Below are 13635 nucleotides of genomic sequence, written 5' to 3'. Positions count from 1 at the left end.
GCCCGCTGTCCTGCGCCCCGGGGCTCGGGGGAGGATTTTTGAAAACTGGATTGTCTTTGTGGTTGAGTTGTGAGAGCTCGTTATATATTCTGGACACTAGTCCCTTGGCACCCGGTTACTTCCAACATTAAATGAGATAATGGTCGTGAGAGGTTTATAAACGATAAGAGGTTCATAGACTAAGCGAGGGCGCTAACAAAGGGGAGGGACAGGCGCCCGGCTCGCGGCCCCGGCCAAGCCTCCGTCCTGCGCCCCGCCCCCCGCCCTTTGACCCGCTCCGCTTCCGGTTGGAGACGTGGCTCAGGGCCGCCATCTTGGCAGTGGGTGAAGCGGCCGAGGCTCCTGTCAGGGGCAGCAGGTCCCGTCTCCCGGTGCGCCCCGTGCCGAGCCCGCCAGCCCAGCCCCGCGGAGCCGCCGCGAGCGCAGCCGCGTCCTCAGGATGGTAGGTCCGAGCCCAGGCCCCGCCGGCCCGACCCCTCCCGGGCCTGGAACCCGCCTTCCTCCGCCGCCCGGGAAGCAGTCCTGGGCCCGACCTCCCCGGGGTCCCGGACCCGACTCCACGGCCTCGGTCGCGGGGCCCGCGCCCCTCCCGCACCCCGGGCCCCTCTGCCGCGAGCCGGGGTCGGGTGTGCGGGAGCCTCCAGGGGTGCCCCCTGGCCCCGCGCCGCGGCCATCGCGCCCATCCCGTCCGCCCGTGGGTGCCCGGGCTCGGCAGGCAGTGTCCGCCTTCCCTGCCCTCCGACCCCGGCTCGCCTCCCTCCTCGGTGTCCGTGGGCGCCGGGACGCCTTTTGTTTGTTCCGAAGAGGCACACGGGCGCGCTAGGGAGGAGGCGGGACGGAAGGCGTCACTTCGACCCGACTCTGCGGACCCGAGTGTCCCCGAGACCTGCGCAGGCCCCCGAGCCTGTCGCGCGGAGGGGGCGCGGGGGCGCCGCGGTGGGAGACGGGGCGGTGGTGCGGCGCGCAGGCTGGGGCCGGGGGCGGGAGGCTCAGGTGACGCAGGTGTGTGGCGGGCCGGGTGCGGAGGGGCCGCGACCTGCCCTCCCCGGAGGCCTCGCCGCTGTCCCGGCCGCTGTGCGGACAGAAGCCGCCGTGGGCGGGGCCGCTGCTGGGCGTGCGGGCCTTCACGGAGCGGGAGAAATGCTTCGGTTCCCAACGAGCTAGTAATTCATTTTTAGTGCACTTTTATGTCCGTCTTTTGTAGGGAGTTCTTTTTCTTTTTTATTCCATTTTTGTTAGTAGATTACTTGCTTTAAGCAGTGGTTCTCAACCTTCCTAATGCCGCGACCCTTTAATACGGTTCCTCATGTTCTGGTGACCCCCAACCATAAAATTACTTTCGTTGCTACTTCATAACTGTAATTTTGCTACTGTTATGAATCGTAATGTAAATATCTGATATGCAGGATGTCTTTTCAGGGATCGCGACCCACAGGTTGGGAACCGCTGCTTAAAGGCTCTTTCTACACACTGAAGAGAGCACGGTGTACAATCCGGTGCAATCATGTTAAGTCCTATCGACAGCCTTTTACATGGGGACTGGATGGGGGAATTCATGCTTGGGCTTTTAAACACTGAAACTTTTTTTTTTTTTTTTTTTAGCTTTAGGCATATAAACTGCATCAAGCAGGTTTGCCTCATAAGACTTTACTGTTGGACATAAAAATTTCCAAAATCTCCTCTTTTCATTTTCACTAGGAGGCTCAGTATTTGGATAATAATTTTTAAACTTCTTTTACATCCAGGTTGTATTTGTAGGGCATTTTAGAGCATATTCTAATTTTAATAGAAAAATTAAAGCATATATATATATTTATATATGTAAAGGTAAATCTTTACAAAAAGATGTTGGAACGTTCTTGGCACTTAGTACAGTAACTTCTCACTTAATGTCATCAATAGATTCTGGGACTTGAGGTGAAATGACATAAAGAAACCAGTTTTACTGTAGCTCCTCGATATAAACAGGAGTTAGGTTCTCATGGCATCTCATCAACATTTTAATGAAACAGTCTAGAATGAAACAATGTTATTTGGAGACCTGCTATATTTTTAGTTCATTGATAATCAAGGGATGGTAAAGTTCTAGGTGTTGGTGATAAAGCATAAAACAAAAAACTGCATGTTATTTGGACGCGTGTGCATATACATACAGTTGTGTCATGTTTAAATATGCATATGTCTCTGAATTATTTGGGACTTGGTATGAACTAGATACCGTAAGATTTGTGTATTCTGAAGAACAGCATCTCAGTACATTCTGCTCTGTTGAGTTGTAATACTATTATTTCTGCGTAATGTTTTTGGATCCTATTCCTTTACGAAGTTATCCCTGGATAGTAAAAATGTCCAAATAAGGTGACATTTTATAATATTTTTTGGATCTAAAACTTGTTTGTGAAAGTTGATTTCCCCCCAAACATTTTATTTAAAAATTTTAAGTATCTAGAAGAGTTGAATTTTATAGTGAACATCCTTATAACCAGCTAGATTCTATAATTAACATTTCATTATACTTGTTATATTACACATTTAATCATCCATTCCTTTATACATCTTCTTATTTTATGTTTCTCTATTTTTATATACATCTTTTTAAAAAATGCATTTCAGAGTAAGTTGTAGACATCAGTTGATTAATTTTTAAGAATTCTTTATTGTTGAAGGTATAACATATGCCCTTTTTCCCCTCTTTGAACCCCCTGCAGTTCCCCCTCTCCCCCCAGGCCTTCAGCACCCTATTGTCTGTGTCCATTGGTTATGCATATATGCATACAAGGTCTTTGATTGATCACCTCCCACTCACAGCCTCCCCCGCCTTCCCTCTGAGATTCCGCACTCTGTTCCCTGCTTCCATGTCTCTCGATCCACTCCGTTCATCAGTTTATTTTGTTCATTAGATTCCACATGTGAGTGAGATCATGTGACACTTGTCTTTCTCTGACTGGCTTATGTCACTCAGCATGATACTCTCCAGGCCCCTCCATGCTGTCTCAAAGGGTAAGAGATCCTTCTCTTTTACTGCTGCATAGTATTCCATGAGGTAAATATACCCCAACGTTTTTATCCACTCGTCTGCTGATGGGCCTGTGGGCTGTTTTCAGATCTTAGCTATTGTGAATTGTGCTGCTATGAACACAAGGGTGCATACATTCTGTCTGATTGGTGCTTTGGGTCTCTTAGTATATATTTCTAGAAGTGGGATTACTGGGTCAAATGGGAGTTCCATATTTAATTTTTTGAGGAAACTCCATACTGTTCTCCACAATGGCTGCACCAGTCTGCATTCCCACCAGCAGTGCAGGAGGGTTCCTTTTTTCTCCACATCCTCGCCAGCACTTGTCATTTGTTGATTATTTGATGATAGCCATTCTGACAGGTGTGAAGTGATACCTCATTGTTGTTTTGATTTGTGTTTCACTGCTGATCAGTGACTTTTGAGTATTTTTTCATGTCTCTTGGCCTTCTGTATGTCCACTTTGGAGAAGTGTCTATTTAGGTCCTTTGCCCATTTTTTTTATTGGATTGTCTTCCTTTTGTTAAGGTGTATGAGTTCCTTATATATTTTGGGTATTGACCCTTTATCAGATGTATCATTGCCAAATACTTCTCCCATACAGTGGGCTCCCTTTTCGTTTTGGTGATGGCTTCTTTTGCTGTGCAGAACCCTTTTATATAGATGTAGACCCATTTGTTTATTTTCTCCTTAGTTTCCTTTGCCCTTGGACAGTGGTTGGCAAACTGCGGCTTGCGAGCCACATGCGGCTCTTTGGCCCCTTGAGTGTGGCTCTTCCACAAAATACTGACTTCTGTGCATGGGCCATGAAGTTTCAATCGCACTGTACATGCGCGCCGTGGTATTTTGTGGAGGAGTCACACTAAAGGGGCCAAAGAGCCGCATGTGGCTTGCGAGCTGCAGTTGGCTGACCACTGCCCTAGGAAATGTATTCGTAAACATATTGCTATGAGAGATGTCTGAGATTTTGCTGCCTATAGTTCCTTCTAGGATTTTTATGGTTTTTTGACTTATATTTAAGTCTTTTATTGATACCAGTTGATTTATGAAAAAAAAAATTTATTTTGCCAAGCTGGGTCGCTCAGTGGTTGAGCATTATGAACCAGGAGGTCACAGTTCAATTCCTGGTCAAGGTACATGCCCGACTTGCTGCTAGATCCCTAGTGTGAGATGTGCTGGAGGCAGTTGATCAGTGATTCTCTCTCATCATTGATGTTTCTCTCTCTCTCTCTCCCTTTCTCTCTGAAATAAATAATAAAAATAGATTTCCTTTGGCTTTAGTCACTGAAATTGGTACAAAACATCCTATGCTGTAAAGTCCTAGTAGAGAAATAAATGAACAAATGCAAAAACACATGGCTTATGATGACCTTGTTATAAAAAAAGAAATAGAAGTATAAAAAGGGCATCTTTTTTCCTAGTTTTCTGCAAATTAATCAGAACATGTTCTTATTTTCTTAACATTTGTAAAGTATTATAGTCATTTTTTTCTTAGTGAACTTGATATTAAGTCTCATCGTAGCACCAATCTGTAAAATATTTGCTTTTCTACAGAGTGCTGTTTTTTCTTATTTAAGTATAGGCATTGAGTAAACTTACTATAGTGTCCACGTTAAGTAAAAGTGATCACATAAAGTTCGGTTCCCAAAAGTTATTAGAAAGCTAGATTTGTTGCCCTAGCCAGTTTGGCTCAGTGGATAGAGCGTCGGCCTGCGAACTGAAAGGTCCCAGGTTTAATTCCGATCAAGGGCACATGCCTGGGTTGTGGGCTCGGTCCCCAGTGGGGGACTTGCAGGAGGCAGCCGAGCCATGATTCTCTCTCATCATGCATGTTTCTCTCTGTCTCCCCCTCTTCTTCCTCTCTGAAATCAATAAAAGTATATTTAAAAAAAAAAAAAGATACATAGATTTGGGTTTGTATGATTGACCTACACATGATGGGGAAGAAACTGAAATCCTGTACAGTAATAACTGTTCCCAATTAGGGGATTATTGCTTTCTCCCCTCTTTTTCATTTATAATACAGCAACTGCACAGCTATTGTATTCTTGATGTATCTTTTTTTATTGTTTGAGAGGACAACAAAAAATGAAAGCGATTTTTTTGAGTTTCTACTGATTTGCCATTTATTTATTCTTCAAATAGGAAGTTCACTATAGAAGCTAAGAATGATGTCCTTTTATTTTTGTCCTCTACAAGCTTTTGTTTCAGAACAAAAACTTGTGATTAGCTTAAAACTCTCACTGAGTGAATTTTCAAGTTATAGGTTTTGTATATGGTCTGGATTTTATTTTAATCTTCCCTTCTTTTTTTAAATCTGTGATTACTTCATACAAAGATAAAATGGTCCTCCACTATCCTTAATATGATCATGAATTATGATGGAAAAAGTGGCTACTTAATTCTGGAAATGAGGAATACTGAAGCAAGGGGTTGGAGAATGTCCTTGACATTTTTCTTTAGCGAATTGTGCATATATTTATGATGAATTACTACCTGTTATTCTTGGACCGCTATTATTGGTAGGGATGAAGGGATGATAGGCACCTATCTCTGTCCCACACAAATACTATTCAAATACACATGATTTGTTTTGGTTAGGCAATTTGCCATCTAGCAGCTTAACATTAATGTAAAATAGGTTCCAAAGTAGTTACTATTAGAGCAATGGGTGTGAAGTGGAGATATTGTACATTTTCTGTTGCTGTGAAGTTTTCAAATACTCAGATTTTTAGAATGTTAAGGATGCAAAGGCATGTTAGATTTCATATAAGCTAACCTCTAATTTAGGGATATTTCAAGAAGCAATTAAGTGACTTATTCAAGGTCATATAATTAGTAGCAGAGCAGAACAGAAACCTAATTCTCCTTGTTTCTTTACTCAAGGAACTTTCTGATCCATATAGTTAAGTCTGGGTAGGAGAGAGTTGTTATTTAATCCAAAAACAAAGGACTAGCAAACACACACCATTGTATAAAGAGAAAAGCTGTTTGACAAAGCTCAACTCAATGTAGGATTTTTTAAAAATACATTTTTATTGATTTCAGAGAGAAAGGAATAGCAGAAACATCAATTATGAGAGAGAATTATTGATAGGCTGCTTCCTGCACGCCTCCCTACTGGGGATTGAGCCCACACCTGGGCATGTGCCCTTACCGGGATTGAACCGTGACCTCCTGGTTAGTGGGTTGCTGCTCAATTATTGAGCTACACTGGCCGGGCGAGGAGAATTTCTTTTAACCATCCTGCAGAGATCATTTAACTTCTGTGATCTAGATTTTTTCCATCTTTAAAACAATCAAGGGCTCTTGAAAGTTTCTTATAAGTGTAAATCTTCTTTTCCCAAAATGTAAACAATAAGTGAAACAATTTTATGGGAATCATAGTCTTCCCCAAAGAAAATCAGATCAAGTTATAGTAGGAAACATTAATTTACCTTTTAGCGTGTACTATATATTTTTATACTGTATCCTAATATATAAAAGCCCAGGGTTGTAACGACCAATCAGGAGGGAAGGCTGACCAACCGGGAAGTCCTTCAGTCAGCACTGGACTGCTGTGGTGACCCAGCACTGACTGCCCAGGGTGCTGAGACCCAGAGAGAGAGTCAGGGTCTGATCCGCAGCCTCAGTGGCAGCTGTTGATCAGTACTTGCCTCTCTCTTTCTCTTTCTCTTTCTCTTTCTTTCCAGGCTTTGCCAGCAGCCAGGCCTTTCTTTCTCTCCCAGCCTGGAGGGGCTGATGTTCAGCCCCACTGCCTCTCTGATCAGGCCGGAGATGCTGACTGGCATAGGAACTGACCAATCAGAACCAAATGTGGGTGCTGTGAAGAACCAATGGCTGCCTAGGAGGGGAGCTTCTCATGCTGACTGGCATAGAAACCGACCAGTCAGAACCAAATCTGGGTGCTGTGGGGAGCCAATGGCTACCTAGGAGGTGGAGCTTTTGACGCTGACTGGCATTGAAACCGACCAATCAGAACCAAATTGACCAGCAGAGGAGGGCAGTTGGGGGTGAGATCAGGCCTGAAAAGGGGGGGGGGGGCAGTTGTGGGTGAGATCATGCCGGGAGGGGAGGGCCATTGGGGGCAAGATCAGGCTGGCAGGGGAGGGCAGTTGGGGGCAACCAGGCCGGCAGGGAGGCCAGTTAGGGGCGATCAGGCAGGCAGGCAGGTGAGCAGTTAGGAGCCAGCGGTCCCAGATTGCGAGGGGGATGCCCAACTGCCAGTTTTCGGGCCTAAATCAGCAGTTGGACGTCCCCCAAGGGGTCCCCTATTGGAGAGGGTGCGGGTTGGGCTGAGGGAATCCCCCCTTCGTGCACGAATTTTGTGCACTGGGCCTCTAGTATTATAATAATTATTAAACATAGGTAAACATTTATGTGAAGAGGAGTTTTATTACTTCAAAGCATTTAAGAAAATGAATATTAATTTAGAATAGGTTAAATTTATCTTGTTTAGAGAGGACCATACCTTCCAGCCATGCATAACTCAGTAAATAGAAAACTTAAAGCTTCATGGACCCTGTAATTGTGGTATGTGGTGTCTTGGGTGTTTCAAGGTTTAAAGTCATACTTAGTGGGGGAGCATTTTGGTCTTACTTTGGGAGCCTTATTTTGCTTGTATGTGGATAAAGGAATGACCCAAAGAGAGTTTCAGAGTTTTTCTGCTTAGAACCTACTTTTTTGCCCATACTGTTCCCTCAATTCATCAAGCATAGTTTAAATGCTATTTCTTCTATCAAGTCATCCCTGATCTTACCATTTTGAAGTACTCTCTTCCTCCTCTGAATTCACATAGCACGTTACTTGACAGTCTGCCTACCTAGTATTACAGTTTTTTAGGTTTATCTTATCCCTATTAGGCTTTTTTTTTTATTATTGAGATATAACATACTCGTTTTGGGTGTACAATGTAATGTTTCAATATTTATATATTTTGGGAAATTATCACAGGTCTAATTAACATCTGTTATGATGCTAATTAGTTATGAAAATTTTAATAGAAAATTTGAATTTAAAATTTTTTATAGCCCTGGCCAGGTGGCGTAGTTGTTGGAACTTCCTCCCATACACAAAAAGGTTGAGTTGCAGGTTTGAATCCCCGTCAGGGGACATACCTAGGTTGTGGGTTCCATCCCTGGTCATGTTCGGGAGGCAACCAATTGATGTTTCTCTCCCCTCCCCCACATCAGTAAAAAAAATATCTTCTGGTGACGATTTAAAAAATTTTTTTATGTAAGATGAGGATAGAATACCAAGCTAGTTCCTCTTAATATTCTCAAAGAACATCTAGTGTGTATAGTAGCTGTTCAATAAATATTTAGTTCGTTCTAATAGTATTGCTAAAGTGAAATTCCCAATAAAACAAAGTGGATGAATTGCCCCTTTCCATAGCATACTACTTTCTGGTTATAGGTTGCCTTTTGTTCCTTTTTCCCTTTTATGTTGGCAGTGATGTTATTTTTTATCTAAATTCTGTCTGTATGGTATGGAGGCATTTTTAATTCTGGCTACTGAAGAACTACCCTGAAACCTACAACATTGTTTCTCTCTCTTTTTTTTTAATATATTTTATTGATTTTTTTACAGAGAGGAAGGGAGAGAGATAGAGAGTCAGAAACATCAATGAGAGAGAAACATCGATCAGCTGCCTCCTGCACATCTCCCACTGGGGATGTGCCCGCAACTCAGGTACATGCCCTTAACCGGAATCGAACCTGGGACCCCTCAGTCCGCAGGCCGATGCTCTATCCACTGAGCCAAACCGGCTTTGGCTAAATATTTTTTAATTGATTTTAGAGAGAGGAGTAGAGAGATAGAAACACCTTTTTAAAAAATGTATATATTTTATTGATTTCAGAGATGAAGGGGGAGAGAAAGAGATAGACAGAAACATCAATGATGAGAATCATCAATCGGCACACCCCTCACCCGGGATCGAGCCCACAACCCTGGCATGCACCATGACCAGGAATTGAACCGTGACCTATTGGTTCATAGATGACGTTCAACCACTGAGCCACCCCAGCCAGGCAACATTGTTTCTAACAGGATTATTATTAGACTAGAGGCCTGGTGCACAAAATTCGTGCACTGGCGGGGGTGGGGGTACCTCAGCCCAGCCTGCACCCTCTCCAATCTGGGACCCCTCAGGGGATGTCCGACTGCCAGTTTAGGCCCAATCCCTGTGGCAGTCGGACATCCCTCTCACAATCTGGGACTGCTGGCTCCCAACCGCTCGCCTGCCTGCTTGCCTGATTGCCCCTAACCGCTTCTGCCTACCAACCTGATCACCCCCTAGCCCAGCCGTGGGCAAACTGCGGCCCGCGGGCCGAATCCGGCCCATTTGAAATGAATAAAACTAAAAAAAAAAAAAAAAAAAGACCATACCCTTTTATGTAATGATATTTACTTTGAATTTATATCAGTTCACACAAACACTCCATCCATGCTTTTGTTCTGGCCCTCCGGTCCAGTTTAAGAACCCATTGTGGCCCTCGAGTCAAAAAGTTTGCCCACCCCTGCCCTAACCACTCCCCTGATAGTCCGATAGCCCCCAACTGCCCTCCCCTGCCAACCTGATCCCCCCAACTGCCCTCCCTGCAGGCCCAGTTGCCCTCAACTGCCACCCCTGCTGGCCTGGTCGCCCCCAACTGCCCTCCCTTGCCAGCCATCTTGTGGCTGTGGGTGCCGCCATCTTTGAGGACGTGGCAGTCAATTAGCATATTCCCTCCTTATTGGCTGTGGGAACTACCATCTTTGAGGGTGGGGCAGTCAGCATATTCCCTCATTGGCTGTGGGTGCTGCCATCTTTGCAATGGCATGAGGATCAATTAGCATATCCACTCTTTATTAGATAGGATAGGATATTTTAGATATGGCCTTTTTATTTAACCAGCATACTAATATATGTCTGAGGGTTCAATCTAAGCAGTACTTTCTCTAGATAGACATTTGATTTTATGTACTTAAGTTGTGCTATGGTTAGTATCCTTACTTAATAGGGACTTATTCCCTGGTCGGTGTGTCTCAGTTGGTTGAGTGTCATCCCATGCACTAAGAGGTCACCAGTTTGATTCCAGGTCAGAGCACATGCCCAGGTTGTGAGCTCAATCCCTAGTAAGGGGTGTGCAGGAGGCAGCCGATCCAGTGTTTCTCTCTCTCTCCCTCTCTCTTCCTCTGGCTCTAAAAATCAATTAAAAACATTTGTTCGTTTGTTTTTTAAAGCACAGGGACTTATTTTATTCCTTCAAAACCTAAGTTAGGGGACCATAACTTCCTAGGATTGTAGTTCTCAGCTGTGTGTGTGTGTGTGTGTAGGGCTGGCCCTTACAAGGATTACATTTACAATAAGCTCTCATTTATTAGTACTGTTTCTCATTGCATAAAGTGATTCTCTATGGGCCATTTGAGAATTACTGTTTTAGAGGATCTATGAATTCCCAGAAATTTTGAGTAAAATTTTGTAGGGAGTCTGTGTCCATTATTCGAATATCAAAATATCGACAAACCCATAAAAGTAAAAATTTGTTGCCTTGAAGTGACATAATTTTTTTTAATGAAATGCATTTCTTGGCAAGTTTATTATTAGTAATGGTGCTATTTTACATTGTGAATATGTGATATAAGTTGTATAATACTTTGGCTTATGGTTTCATCATATTCATTTGGCCCTCATAATAGCTTGTTAGGAAGGTAGTTAGATGATGCTCCATTTTATAGGCGAAGAAACTGAGGCTAAGAGAAGTTGAATAACTTAAGGTCAGACAGTAAGTAGAACAACAAAAACTAGAATCCAGTCTTCTCACTCCCAGTCATTTGGTTTTTCTGGTATATCAAAGTGGTTCTTTGCAAATTCAGAAGACTATTCTGATTTACTTAATTGTTGGGAAAAGGAGAAACCAATGTGAGCTTATCCTAAATATCTGAGCATTCTTCCATTTTCCTGATGAGAATATTAAGAAAAGTTTTTGTTCATTGGAATATATAAACTTTTAGGAGTGTAGCACAGACAGTCAAATGTATTCTTGAAGACTGCGAACAAAGACCACTAGGGGGTGCACCAAAGAAGCATAACAAAATGCGGAGACAAAGAAACAGGACAAAATTGTCAATGGAAGAAATAGAGTTCAGAACCACACTTTTAAGGTCTCTCAAGAACTGTTTAGAAGCTGCCGATAGACTTAATGAGATCTACACGAAAACTAATAAGACCCTCGATCTTATATTGGGGAACCAACTAGAAATTAAGCACACACGGTCTGAAATAACGAATATTAAACAGACGCCCGACAGCAGACCAGAGGAGCGCAAGAATCAAGTCAATGATTTGAATTGCGAGGAAGCAAAAAACATCCAACGGGAAAAGCAAAATGAAAAAAGAATCCAAAAATGCGAGGATAGTGTAAGGAGCCTCTGGGACAGCTTCAAGCGTACCAACATCAGAATTATAGGGGTGCCAGAAGATGAGAGAGAGCAAGATATTGAAAACCTATTTGAAGAAATAATGACAGAAAACTTCCCCCACCTGGTGAAAGAAATGGACTTACAGGTCCAAGAAGCGCGGAGAATCCCAAACAAAAGGAATCCAAAGAGGACCACACCAAGACACATCATAATTAAAATGCCAAGAGCAAAAGATAAAGAGAGAATCTTAAAAACAGCAAGAGAAAGTAACTCAGTTACCTACAAGGGAATACCCATACGACTGTCAGCTGATTTCTCAACAGAAACTTTGCAGGCCAGAAGGGAGTGGCAAGAAATATTCAAAGTGATGAATACCAAGAAACTACAACCAAGATTACTTTATCCAGCAAAGCTATCATTCAGAATTGAAGGTCAGATAAAGAGCTTCACAGATAAGGAAAAGCTAAAGGAGTTCATCACCACCAAACCAGGATTATATGAAATGCTGAAAGGTATCCTTTAAGAAGAGGAAGAGGAAGAAAAAGGTAAAGATACAAATTATGAACAACAAATATGCATCTATCAACAAGTGAATCTAAGAATCAAGTGAATAAATAATCTGATGAACAGAATGAACTGTTGATTATAATAGAATCAGGGACATAGAAAGGGAATGGACTGACTATTCTTGGGGGGGAAAGGGGTGTGGGAGATGTGGGAAGAGACTGGACAAAAATCGTGCACCTATGGATGAGGACAGTGGGTGGGGAGTGAGGGCGGAGGGTGGGGCGGGAACTGGGAGGAGGGGAGTTATGGGGGGAAAAAAAAAGGAACAAATGTAATAATCTGAACAATAAAGATTTAAAAAAAAAAAAAAGAAAGGAAAAAAAAAAGAAAAAAAAAACAAAACAAAACAAAAAAAAAATGTATTCTTAAAGTATTTTAAAACTTACTTATCCCACTCCTAGGACTATATCCCAAGAAACCAGAAACACCAATCAGAAAGGATATATGCACCCCTGTGTTCATAGCAGCACAATTTACAATAGCTAAGATTTGGAAACAGCCTAAGTGCCCATCAGCAGATAAGTGGATTAAAAAACAGTGGTACTCCGTACAATGGAATACTACGCTGCTATAAAAAAGAAGGAACTTTAAAAAAATATATATATATTTTATTGATTTTTTACAGAGAGGAAGGGAGAGGGATAGAGAGCTAGAAACATCGATGAGAGAGAAACATCGATCAGCTGCCTCCTGCACAGCCCCCACTGGGGATGTGCCCGCAACCAAGGTACATGCCCTCGACTGGAATCAAACCTGGGACCCTTCAGTCTGCAGGCCAACGCTCCATCCACTGAGCCAAACCGGCCAGGGCAAGAAGGAACTTTTAACATTTGCAACAACATGGATGGAACTGGAGAACATTATGCTAAGCGAAATAAGCCAGTCGGAGAAAGATAAATTTCACATGATCTCACTCATATGTGGAATATAATGATCAACATAAACTGATGAACAAGAATAGATAGATCTAGAGACAAATGGTAGCGGAGGAGGGGTTAGAGAGCAACCAAAGGACTTGTATGCATGCATATTAGCATAACCAATGGACACAGACACTGGGGGCTTGCCCGGGGTGGGAATGGCTGGGTGGAGGGGTGTCAGTTGGGGAAAAAGGAGACATATGTAAAACTTTAGACAAAAGGAAAAAAATAAAAGAAAAAAACACTGATAGATACATGTTTTATATAAAAATTCTAGAAAAGTGGTAATTCAAGAAGTGGACCTGGTGATTATGAAGGTGATGCTTGTGAAGAATTTGGATACATTTTTTTCATGAATATAAGAATGGAAAAAAGTAATTATTTGTAAATTAAAATTTTTTTTTTAAATATATTTTACTGATTTTTTACAGAGAGGAAGGGAGGGGGATAGAGAGTTAGAAACATCGATGAGAGAGAAACATCGATCAGCTGCCTCCTGCACACTCCCCGCTGGGGATATGCCCGCAACCAAGGTACATGCCCCTGACCGGAATCGAACCCGGGACCCTTGAGTCTGCAGGCCAACGCTCTATCCACTGAGCCAAACCGGTTTGGGCTAAAATTTTTTATTTTTTGTTAATTCTCACCCGAGGATATTTTTTCCATTGAGGGAAAGGGAAGGAGGAAGAGAGAGAAAGAGAGAGAGAGACATTTATGTGAGACAGA

The 13635-nt window shown here is 42.8% G+C and overlaps 1 protein-coding gene across 2 annotated transcripts in view; it reads left to right on the top strand.

The window, feature by feature from the left end:
- Positions 1-289: 289 nt before the first annotated feature.
- Positions 290-13635, top strand: part of ARCN1 (archain 1) — a 33234-nt gene continuing 19888 nt past the window's right edge. The window contains exon 1 of one of the 2 annotated variants that reach the window (XM_059707740.1): positions 290-442. In XM_059707740.1, coding sequence (XP_059563723.1) covers positions 440-442 — 3 coding nt within the window. In that variant the 5' untranslated portion in view covers positions 290-439. The remainder of the gene's footprint in view (positions 443-13635) is intronic. The other variant, XM_059707741.1, reaches the window with a different exon arrangement.

Source organism: Myotis daubentonii, chromosome 9, assembly GCF_963259705.1.
Source record: "Myotis daubentonii chromosome 9, mMyoDau2.1, whole genome shotgun sequence".
Classification (NCBI taxonomy): Eukaryota; Metazoa; Chordata; class Mammalia; order Chiroptera; family Vespertilionidae; genus Myotis; species Myotis daubentonii.
Note: the sequence above shows the minus strand (reverse complement) of the source record. Positions and strands in the feature narration are given on the sequence as shown.